Source organism: Hyaena hyaena, unplaced genomic scaffold (genome assembly GCF_003009895.1).
Source record: "Hyaena hyaena isolate Hyena2069 unplaced genomic scaffold, ASM300989v1 scaffold_1074, whole genome shotgun sequence".
NCBI lineage: Eukaryota > Metazoa > Chordata > Mammalia > Carnivora > Hyaenidae > Hyaena > Hyaena hyaena.
This window is the reverse complement of record NW_024081711.1, coordinates 146638-158974: the sequence shown is the minus strand read 5'-3', so window position 1 is coordinate 158974 and position 12337 is coordinate 146638. Positions and strand designations below refer to the sequence as shown.

The window sequence follows — 12337 nt, the reverse complement described above, 5'->3', positions numbered from 1 at the left end:
AAGTATGGGCTTTTTCCTGTAAATGACATATACTTGCATGCACAGTCTGTAGGACCTGGATTAATCCTTGGCCTAAGAGCAAATTTACCAGTATACTACTGCAGGATAGAAAGCTTTATTCTGTTTCAAGTCCAAGAATGTCATAGTCCTAAAGGACCTTAGAGATGGAGGCTTCAGACATGAGGAAACTGAGACCCAGCGGGATATCTAAAAAGCCCAAATTGTCTTTACCAGTTAATAATAGAATTGGAATAAGATTCTGTATCTTACGTTATTGTAATTGATACTGTGTTTTTTCTAATTAAGAAGAGTGAAAGGCAAGTTTAACATTGTAATAGGGCTCTAGTTCTCTAGGTCAGGTTAAATATGACCTGTGTATATAATTTAGAATTTTCTAATATCCACATTAAAAAATAGAATAAAAAGCAGGTTAAAAAAAAGCAGATGAAGTTAATTTTAATAGGCTATTCAGTTACACTATATCTGAAATACCATTTCAAGTTCAATCAGCATAAAAAATTTGAGATTATTTCACATTCTTTTTTTTTTTTTTCTTTTTTGTACTAAGTCTTCAGAAGCCAGTGTGTATTGTTCTAACTTGGAGCACAACTCAGTTTGGACTGGCCACATTTCAAGTGTTTAATAGCCACATGTGGCTAGGCTACCATATCAGACAGTCCCAGTTGATACATAGCATGCTTCATGATTTGCTTTACCTATTCCTTTTGCTAAATACTCTTCTTTATAGACCAGAATATATTGTATGAAAAATCCCTTTTTTCTTCATTTTTTTTTGCTTTTTGTTGTTACTATTTTTCAGCTATAAAAATTGTGTTAGTTTCTTACAGAATTACTTATCCCTAAGGTAACTGTATTAATTTAGTTTTATCTATTATCATGCTTGGAAATACACAAAGATGGATGTAACTCTGATCATGTGCTATCCTTGGCAATTGTTAACTTTCCTTCTAGGAACTAATCAAGATTAGCTTTTGCATTATTTTCATATTATACTAATCTTTGCTCATGATTTATGTAAGTTTTTTCAGTTGTTGCAAGTGCATGGATATTTTGTTCAACTATTATTTAGTATGCCAAATATGGTAATGGCAGCATTATTTAAATACCTTTTAAAATTATAGCCATTAATAGTTCTTTTTCAATGATCAGTAAGTAAAACCAGTCTTTTGGTTTTAATAGATTCTATGTTCACTAAGAGTTTTTGATGGAATGTTAAATCAGGCTTCTAATTCTCTACAGAGCTCTGTTCACATCAAAATTTATGTGTTTAAAGATAATTTGCGTGGTTTAATTTTCAGGTAGTATTGATGTTAATACCTACTTAACACCTGGTCTTTTAAAAATTTTTTGACTTGTTTTATAGCAAAAGAGAAGGCAGAGCCTGAAGATTCTCCCTCAGATGACGATGTTCTCATTGTATATGAGTTAACCCCGACCCCTGAGCAAAAAGCTCTTGCAAGCAAACTTAAACTTCCTCCAACTTTCTTCTGCTATAAGAATAAACCAGATTATATTAGTGAAGAAGAAGAGGATGGTAAATCTTTCGTTATTTTAAAAGCATTCTGTTCATGCTAATCTTAGTAATTAGAGGGATGTTTAAGTTGTTTGAAGCCTACCTCTTAAAAGCCCATCACTCCTGTCCTTATAGGTAGATGTTTATTCTCAGTGTATGTGTAAATAGTAAGTGGATGTAATGATTGAAACAACTGCATTTATTAAGGAATTTTTGGATGCTACTATGAGCAGAGAAGGCATTTTGAGAGAATGGAAAGTAATCCTAATTTCCCTATAGACTTAGAGGGATGAGAGAGTGATGAGGCAGATAAGGGTCTGATTATGGAAAACTTTGTGAGCCACTTCAGAGTTTTTCAGCAGGGGAGTTACCATGTTCAAAAAGAGTTTCAATAGGACCAATTGAGTTAGTGATGTAGAGAATCAGGTTGTGGGTCATGGAGATAGGAACATGAGCTAAAATGATGGTAGAGCAGCTCAAACAGAGGAGAGCCTGAATGAAATTTCTGTGGTGATAGGAGAGGCATTAGGAACATAGAATTGGCGAAATTGGGTGCTCTTTCGATATGGGGAGTAAGGGAAAGTATGAAATTGGAGGATAATTTCTAGATTTCTGGCTAGGAAAATTCCTAAAACTTACTAGAAATTCTTTTTGTTTAATAAAATCAATTATACTTTAAGATGAAGATTTTGAAACAGCTGTCAAGAAACTTAATGGAAAACTATATTTGGATGACCCAGAAAAATCTAGACCGTTAGAAGAAAAGCTAACAGGTATGTTAAATTAAAATTACTAGTTAAAATGTTTTTTAAAAATCTTCTGTTTTTAAAGGAATCTTTGGGGCGCCTGGGTGCCTCAGTTGGTTGAAGGTCCAACTTCAGTTCAGCTCATGATCTCAGTTCATGAGTTCAAGCCCTGTATCGGGCTCACCACTGTCGGCACAGAGCCCACTTGGAATCCTTTGTCTTCCTCTCTCTCTGGCCCTCTCCTGCTCACGCTCTCTCTAAGACGAATAAACATAAAAAATATAAATAAAAGGAATCTTCTAATCTGATCATTTTTATGATTATCAGTTTTACTTACATGATATGCCTGTGGCAATTTAAATATCTAAAAATAATAAGAAGTGTAAAATATTGTTTTCCTGGTGATCCTTATTCTCCATTAGCATTCATTGGTATTACTATCTGGGTCTGTAATCTGTAGATTATATTGACTATTTTTGGAGAGTAGTTGGATTTCTAACTTTCTTTTGCATGTGTTGTATGGGATTTTCAGATACTGAAAAAGAATGTGTTATTGTTTGGGAAAAGAAACCAACAGTTGAAGAGAAGGCAAAAGCAGATACATTAAAGCTTCCACCTACATTTTTTTGTGGAGTCTGCAGTGATACTGATGAGGACAATGGAAATGGGGAAGACTTTCAATCAGAGTTTCAAAAAGTTCAGGACTCTCAAGTAAGAGCATCTCCATTGTTTTCCTTTGGTTGAGTTGCCATTGTTGATGCAGTAGATTAGAATGTTCTTACCAAATGGTAATAATTGTGTTGTAGCTAGCAAATAGATTAGGCATCTACCAATCAGCTTTGGCAGAGAAGGAAGAATTTTGTTCTACAGAGAAGACTGTAAAGGGTCCCCCCTTGGGTATATGTTGGATTTTTGTGGGGATGGGAGAGATGGACTGTGCAGATATCTCTAAGAATGTTTATCACAATACCAAGAATGATATTAAATAGTTCATATTTCGATTCTCTGGTGGGCAGAGTGGATAGAAAGTGGCATTTGAGACTGGGCCTATACCTTGCTTTGTCAATTTTATGATTTGATTACTTAAAGAAATTTTTTTTAAACGTTTATTTATTTTTGAGAGAGAGAGTGAGAGACAGCACAAGCAGGGGATGGGTAGAGAGAGAAGCGGACATGGAATCCAAAGCAGGCTCCAGGCTCTGAGCTGTCAGTACAGAGCTCGGTGCAGGGCTCAACCCAAAAGCAGCGTGATCATGACCTGAGCCGAAGTTGGAGGCTTAATCACTGAGCCACCCAGGTGCCCCTTGATTTGATTACTTTCTTAGCTTAATAGTAGTGATAATTTTAATAGGTATTTTAATTTGTATTCCACATAAACTAGAAGACAGAGTCCCTGTCTGGTTAATTGTTCACAATCTAACATTGACACGTATTCAGAATGTTCCTTGCTCCCTCAAGTAACACTGTTTTTTGTTTGTTGGTGTTTATTGTTAGGTGATTAAAATGAAGTAGAGTCGTGGAATTAGTTATGAATATGGTGGTTTTTTAAAGGATATATGGCTAGAGAGAGATGTGGTGTAACACATGATCTGAGTCTGTAAGAAATTTTTTTGCTCTTCATTGTCTGATTCCGAGGAGTCTAGCTGGCCACCCAGGATATGTAGGTTTAAAGTTAATCCATCAATACACATACAATTAATTACCATCAGCTGCTGTAGTGATAATCCCGTTCTCATTTATAACTGAATAGATTTGTGGAAATCTCAATTTTTGCAGCAGTGGCCTCACTGAATGTTCAATCTAAAATGTATTTCAAATCACTCAACAGTTTTCCTGGACTTACTGGAAGTACACAGTATTTAATAGTTGTGACGCTAATTGCTAGCTGCTAGAGGCTTTATCATGTAGTTAGTTTTTCAGCAAATACAGTAGTCATATTAATATAAATTTGGATTATGCAAATTTAACCAGTATGACTTAAACATGGCCTCTTATGTACAAAACTTAAAATTAATTAAAGTTATTGATTTAAAATTTATTTTAAAACTTAAGGGAAACCTGGGTGGCTCAGTCGGCTAAGCATCTGACTTTGGCTCATGTCTTGATCTCATGGTTTGTGAGTTTGGGCCCTGTGCTGATAGTCTAGAGCTTAGAGCCTGCTTGGAATTCTCTCTTTCCCTCCCCCCGACCCCACTCACACTTTCTCTCTCTCAAAAAGAAGTAAATAAAGTTAAAAATAAAAAACCTTAAAAATAAAACTGAAAAATAATTTCAGCGCTGATGCACATACTGAATTATTCGTCATTTATTCTTATTTTCCACCTTGTGGTGCCACTTAAGCTAGCACACAAGGACTTGGTGTCTTTTGTCTGTACTTTGTGAACCATGCTGTTTATAGGAGTTGAAATATCTTATTTGAGGTGACTCGTGTTATTTTAAAACATTCATTATTGTCATAACTTAATAAAATCTTATAACACTATCACAATGTTCATTAAAAAGCAGTACTAGTGGCTGTCTAAAAATACTTTTGGTACTAAAGTTAAATGTGATAAATCTTTATAAAAGTTGAAAAAAATGGCACAAATAAATTATAAAAATTTCAAGAAAAGGAGGGATCCTTTGTTACACAGAGATTAAATAGAAATATATGCTCTAATGGATGTAAATTTGTACTCTCTCAGAATGCATTGTTCCTGCTTTGACACTCAGACTAATTCAGCTTGCATCCTTTGTATAAAATGGCTATGTGTTTACTATGAGGTAGCACTGTGCTGATGATTGATGATTTTGTTCAATACAAAACAGAAGTAATTTGATTTGTCTGTGTGGAGTTTTCCATTCAAGGACCATAAGGCATTAGCAGCTGAATTAAAACACTTCCTCTCACCCAAGTAATTCTAGCCTACTTTTTTGGGGTAACATTTATTGTGATATAATTCACATATTGTGCAATTCAGCCATTTTTTTTATAGGGTTACCACAGTGAATTTTCAACAGTTTCACTACCCCAAGAAGAAAACCTCGAACCTCTAGCAGTCACCGCCCTTCCCCATTTTGCCCTAGCTCCTCCAGTGCTGGAAACTACTACTACTGATGGACTTTCTGTCTCTATAGGTTTGCCTATTTTGGACATTTCATATAAATAAGTCATGATAATATGTGGCCTTTTGTATCTGGTTTCTTTCACTTAATGTTTTCAAGGTATAGCTATATTGTAGTGTATATCTGCATTTTATTAAATTTAATGGCTGAGTAATATTCTGTTGTATGGATATATTACATTTAATTTACCCATTCATCTGTTGATGGACATTTGGGTTGTTTTTACTTTTTGGCTATTATGAATAATACTACTATGATAGCCTAAAACATTTGACACAAACATAGAGTGATTTATCTTTTCCTTGTGTTTTGGTACATGATAAAATAAGGACTTTTTTTTCATTTGTAGTATTTTTTTATTTTTTATTTTTTATTTTTTTTTTATTTTATTTTATTTTTTTTAATGTTTTATTTATTTCTAGGAGAGAGAAAGAGACAGCATGAGCAGGGGAGGGTCAGAGAGAGAGGGAGTCACAGACTGAAACAGGCTCCAGGCTCCGAGCTGGCAGTCAGCACACACCCCGACGCGGGGCTCGAACCCACGAACCGCGAGATCATGACCTGAGCGAAAGTCGGACGCTTAACCGACTAAGCCACCCAGGCGCCCCTGTAGTATTTTTTTAAATAGGAGTAAAATTCACTTTTTGTTGTGTGTATGTATGTGTCTATTTTCTAGGAGTTCTTCTGTATGTCTGAATTCTTGTAATTCCCACCACCGACAGGATGTGGAACAATTCCAACACCCCTCAAAATTTCCTTCATATTGTTCCTTTGTATTCAGAACCTCCTCTGCCCATATTTTTTGGCAACTCCTGATATGTCCTCTGTTTCTATATTTTTGCCTTTTCCAGACTAACATATGAATGGAATCCTACAGTATGTAATCTTTGATACTGGCCTTTTTCACTCAGCATAATGCCCTTGAGGGATCTGTCCCAAGTTATTGTGTGTAGTAATAGTTTGTTGCTATCTACCACTAAGTAGTATTCTATTGTGTAGATGTACCACGGTTTATTCATTGATCCATTGAAAGTCATTTCCAATTTATTTTGCTCTTTTTCTAGTTTCCTAAAGTGGAAGTTTTTAATTACTGATTTAAGACCATTCTTCATTTCTACTATAAATATTTAATGCTATAAGCTTCTTTCTAGGAACTGTTCAGCTTCAATCAACAAGTTTTACCGTATAGTATTTTTGCTTTCATTCAGTTAAAATATTTATTTTCCTTGAGATACTCTTTTTGATATATGTGTTAGTATGTTGCTTCCAAATAGTTGGTAATTTTCCAAATATCATTCAGTTATTGATTTCTAGTTTAATTCCATTACTGTCTTTGAATATATTTTGAGTGATTTTAGTTTTTAGAAGCTTAATGAAGGCTGTCTTGGTGATTATTGTGCACTTGAGAAGAATGTGCAATCTGCTCTTTTGGCATAGAGTGTTCTATAAATGCTTCCTTATTCTTTTGTTTATTGAGGGGACTGTTGCTAGTAATAATTATAGATTTGTCTGTTTCTCCTATCAATTTTTGCTTAATATACTTTGTTAGAGAGTGTCCCCTCTGCTTCTATTTCCTGGGAGACATTGTAGGAATTGCTATTATTTCTTTCTTAAATGTTTGATAGAATTCACTACTGAAACCATTTGACCTGGAAGGATATTAGTAATATATTTTCTTTAATAGATAATATGCCTATTCAAGGTTATCTGCTTCTTCTTGTGTGAGGTTGGTAGGTTTTGTCTTTCAAGGAATTGGTCCATTTCATCTGAGTTCTTGAATTTGTGGGCATAACACTATTCATGAAATACATTAAAATTTATTACCCTTTTAATATCCATGAATTAAAAGTGAGTAGTGATGGCTCTTGTTTCATTTCTAGTATTAATAATTTGAGTTTCTTTCTTGTTTTCTTGGTTAGCCTCCTAGAAGTTTATTGATTTTTATTGACTTTTCCAAAAAGGTCAATTTTCTTCACTTTTTTCCTCTATTAATTTCCTATTTTATTTATTTCTGCTCTACTTTTCATTATTTCTTCTCCTTTATTTAGGTTTATATTGCTTTTCTTTTTCTATTCTTAAGTTGGAAGTTTATTGATTTTTAGATTTTATTTTAATCATTCAGTACTGTAAAGTTTCCCTTCCTTGTTTTTGTTACGTTCTAGATGTTTTGATAAGTTATAGCTTCATATTTATTTTTTTATTTTTTAAACGTTTTTATTTAGTTTTGAGACACAGAGAGAGAACATGAGTGGGGAATGGGCAGACAGAGAGGGAGACATAGAATCCAAATCAGGCTGTGCTGACAGCTCAGAGCCTGGCCTGGGGCTCGAACTCATGGAAGCATGACCTGAGCTGAAGTCATATTTTTTTAGTTAAAAAGTATGTTGTTTAATCTCTAAATATTTGAGATTTTTTCAACTATATTTCTGGTAATGATTTCTAGTTTAATTCCATTGTGGACTGAGAATATACTTTGTATGACTTTTGTTATTTTAATTTGTTGAGGTGTGTTTTATGGGCCAGAATGGTCTTTCTTGGTAAATGTTCTATGTGAGCTTTCTGTTACTGTATTTTTCAGTTGTAAAATTTCCACTTGATCCTTTTATGCCTCCATTTTTTTTTCTGCTGAGAAGTTCTTATCTTTTCATTTGTCTTAAGAGTATTTGTCCTTACATCCTAGAGCATTGTTATAAGAGCTTCTTTAAAAAATTTTTTCTGATTGTTCAACACATGGATCATTTCATAAAGTCTCCCACCTCCTGCCAAGAAGAGCTTGGGACCGTTTTCCATCTCTGTCATTGGCAGCTTCAGTTTTTGGGCTCCTCTAGCATCTAGGCTGGAATATAGATTTATGGGCAGGAAATACCCCACTTGGTTCTCACCATTGAATTATCCCTAATGTCTTGAAGTTTTTAATCCTGCTTTCATCCACCTTTCAGAGGCTTTTTATACTTGACTTAACTGTTTCAGTCCAGTTCAGTTGTAGGTATTGGGAAAGATAAGTTGGAGTGTGGAATGGGAGAGATAAGGTGAAGTGTGCTTATTATTCTATTTTGTCAAGAACTACCAAGTCCTCAGTTCCTTTCAAAATAGAGTATGGGGATGCCTGGGTGGCTCAGTCAGTTAAGGGTCTGATTCTTGATAGTGGCTTAGGTCATGATATCACGGTCAGGGGATCGAGCCCTGTGTCAGGCTCCGTGCTGAGCATGGAGCCTGCTTGGGATTCGCTCTCTCCCTCTCCTGCCCCTACCTTGCTCATGCATGTGCATTATCACTCTCTTTAAAAATAAACAAATAAAAACTTTAAAAAAGAAATCCTTTTTGTCAATCAGTATTTAATGGCATAGTTATTTGTTACTTCCTCTTTGCAGAAATCCCAGAATGAGGAAATAACTAGCCCGGTGGACAGTGTGTATACAGGTGGGACTAAAGTGACTGTACCATTTTTAAGTAAATCTGAAGAACCTGATTTTATTACCAAATCTGTTAGTTCACCACCAATTTCTTCTGGAACTGTGGACAAACCTGTAGATTTGTCTACTAGAAAGGAAAATGATGCAGATTCTACAAGCCAAGGTAAAATTTGATAAAATGTTTACAAAAACCTTCTAGGGCATGCATTGCATAATGTACACCTGTATGTTTGAGAAAATAGACTTAAATGTTAATCCTGAAAACAATTTTCCCTTAAAACAAATTCTGAGATGTATAAAGAAGCATGAGATATTTCTAATAATAACCAGAAAATCATACTACCTTGCTAACGAAGATAATAAACATGTATTTTTATTGTTAGAGTTGTAGTTATTAAGGAATTATGAAGCACTGTGACTGACCTATCTACCTGAAAATAAATGACAGTAGTTTGCTTACATCAAAATTTTCTTTGTCATAATCATTTCATTTGAATATTGTTTGAATTATATTATCACTGGAGTATATTAAAATTTATATATGACGTAATTGTAGATAGTACAATAGGGTTGTTAAATTTTTATGATACTTAAATGTCTTTTATTCTGCCTGTTTCATTAAATGAATCAGTTACAGTAACTCATGTTTGATATGCTTTCCTCTTTTTTTCATTTCCATTGATTTTAGAAGAGGGGAATCTTTTAAAATTTTATCTTTTCATAATTGCTTATCTATATTATCTAACATATTTCAGAAATAGTCTTGAATGATGTACAATTACTACATTTATAGACACTTGAGAGTCTTCATGTGCTAGAAGAGGAAGTAACTTCAGACCTAAAACCTTTTCTTTCTATTTTCTCTTTGTTTCAAATTTTTACTTAAATTCTAGTCCATTAGTCCATAGTGTAGTATTGATTCTAGGAGTAGAATTTAGTGATTTATCACTTACATATAATACCCAGTGCTCGTCACAAGTGCCCTCCTTAGTACCCTTCACCCGTTTAGCCCATCCCCTGCCCACCTCCCCTCCATCAACTCATTTCTCTGTAGTGGAGGAAGAGTCCCTTATGGTTTACTTTCCTTTCTCTGTTTCTTTGTTTTTCCCTTTCCCTATGATCACCTGTTTTGTTTCTTTAATTTCACATATCGGTGAAATCATATGGTATTTTTCTTTCTCTCACTGTCTTATTTTGCTTTGCATAATACACTCTAGCTCCATCCATGTCATTGCAAATGGCAAGATTTCATTCATTTTGATCAGACCTAAAATCTCGTATGTTTTCAGATGATGAAAATAAGCCTTAGGACTTAAAGAGATCATGTAGCTACACAATGTCAGAATTAAGACCCCCAAACTCCTGGTGACCAAAAATAAATATTTGTGAGCTTATTATTTATATTTAGCATAGAGAACACAAACATTCTTTATGCAGATCATTCCTAAAACCCTACTTGTGAATGAATGTTAATTTTAGATTATAGAAGACTATAAAGAAGAAGCTTTATCGTTCTATTGTTGGCTTAGTATAGATCTACATCTCGTTTTTTAAAAAGATTTTTATCATGCTTTTGGTGTATCATTCAATGAGAATTGTACCTGTAAACTTAATAATACTGTAGTTCAGAATTCGGTATATTTTGTAACTTTTCTTTGGAGAAATAACCAGAAGACAAATGTTGCATACCCCACACCTGACCCTCTTGGTAGTATAGATCTACCCGCATTCTGTCTGGATCCTGGGAAAAGCTTTGATATTCGTATATATTAAATGAAATATTAAATTATTCTTTTCCTTTTGCCAGTGGAAAGCAAAACAGTTTCATTTGGATTTGGAAGTAGCACAGGGCTGTCATTTGCAGACTTGGCTTCCAGTAATTCTGGGGATTTTGCTTTTGGTTCTAAAGGTAAGATCAGGAGGAGAGATTTTAATGATCATGTTATAGAATCAAGCACAAACTGAAAGAACTCGTCCTTTGCCACAGTGTTGTAACTAAGATGGACATTTCTTCCCTCTTCTCTACCCTCTAGTTTAGTGTTTTAATAAGGAAAGGCTCTATATTTCACTATTACTTTTGACATTTATTAATATAACTGTAAGGATTTTCTCTTAATTCAGTATAAATTCTGTTCAGTCTTCCCCATCCTGAAATATAGACCCACTTTTCCAGTTTTGGAATTACCTTGATTTTGGTGCATTGTTCTTTTAATTATACTTTTAGATTTGGTTTGTTAATATTTTGTGATTTGTACATCTGTATTTTTTAAGGAGATGATTTTATAATTTTCTATTTTTCCAGTTTCCTTGATCAGATTTGAATATATGGGTTGTGCTAATTTATCGTAATAAGTCTATAATTGGTAATGTCTCCCATCTTTTTTGGTGGTTTTTCTATTTTTAGTCCATATTGGTGTATCATTTGCAGAAAATAATACATTTCTTGATTGTTTCAAGTTTATTGGCGTATTATTTTCTCATTCTTATAATGTCTTTTACATATTAGATTATAGTATCACGTAAACCGTTCTTAAACAAGATGCTTGATTTGTGAATAAATTTTACTGAAGATACATGAAGATACATGATTTATCTAATTCAGAATAGCACTCTTTTCCTCTCACATGCTTACACTGGTTTCCAGCATTCACCACTCAATGGGAACACATACAAAACATTTGGAAATTTATGAAGCCTGATGCAGGCTTCAGGCTCTGAGCTATCAGCATAAAGCCTGATGTGAGGCTCAAACCCACGAACCATGAGATCATGACCTGAGCCAAAGTCAATGCTTAACTGACTGAACCACCCAGGTGCCCCTCTGATCTTAAACTTTTTGTTTTGGCTGTTTTTAAGCTCTGGGGAATCTTTTTTCTCTTCTCTTGCATATGTAGTGATTCCTTTTTATTTTAACCTGTTCATTTTTTGTTGTCATTTTTAAAAATTCATTTTCTTCCAAAATTTCTATTCACATAGGTCTATCAATCATTCTGTGTCTGTTGTGTAATATTTAATATGGAAACTAAGAATAATAAGTTCCTATTTAGGAGTGCCTGTCTTTGTCAATGATCACTATTTTATCATGTTTCCTTCAGATTTTGTAATGTTTTCATTAAGCCTGGAAACATAGTGGAAGCCTTTTAGGTATTCTTACCTAAAACTGTTACTGTGAAATTGATACTGATTATTGACATGCATATCTTTATACTAGTTACTGTAAAATTCTTTCTCCTGGTCCTTTCAGATCAGTGGTTTTCAACTCTTGACTTCATACTCAATTTTCCTGGGAGATGTGTTTTTTTGTTTTGTTTTGTTTTGTTTTTTTAACGTCTGTTACATTGGGCTTTCTGGGCATGATAGCCCAGGCATTGGTCTTTTACAAAAGCTCCTGTGTGATTCTAACAATGCACTCAGCATTAAGAATCATTGCTTTAGAGGAATTTTGAAAAATTTTCCCCATATCTCTCAATGGTTTTGGGGTAATTAAAATTTTTTCTCTCCTTGGGACTTCCTGAACCAGTTATTTTTGAGCCCCAAAC

At 34.1% G+C, this 12337-nt stretch overlaps 1 protein-coding gene across 1 annotated transcript in view; it reads left to right on the top strand.

Moving 5' to 3' along the window:
- The window catches only part of RANBP2 (RAN binding protein 2), a 77248-nt gene that overhangs the window by 60046 nt on the left and 4865 nt on the right, over positions 1–12337 (top strand). Inside the window, exons 21-25 of the mRNA XM_039222208.1 lie at positions 1385–1555; positions 2215–2307; positions 2813–2991; positions 8757–8961; positions 10606–10707. Coding sequence (XP_039078139.1) covers positions 1385–1555; positions 2215–2307; positions 2813–2991; positions 8757–8961; positions 10606–10707 — 750 coding nt within the window. The remainder of the gene's footprint in view (positions 1–1384; positions 1556–2214; positions 2308–2812; positions 2992–8756; positions 8962–10605; positions 10708–12337) is intronic.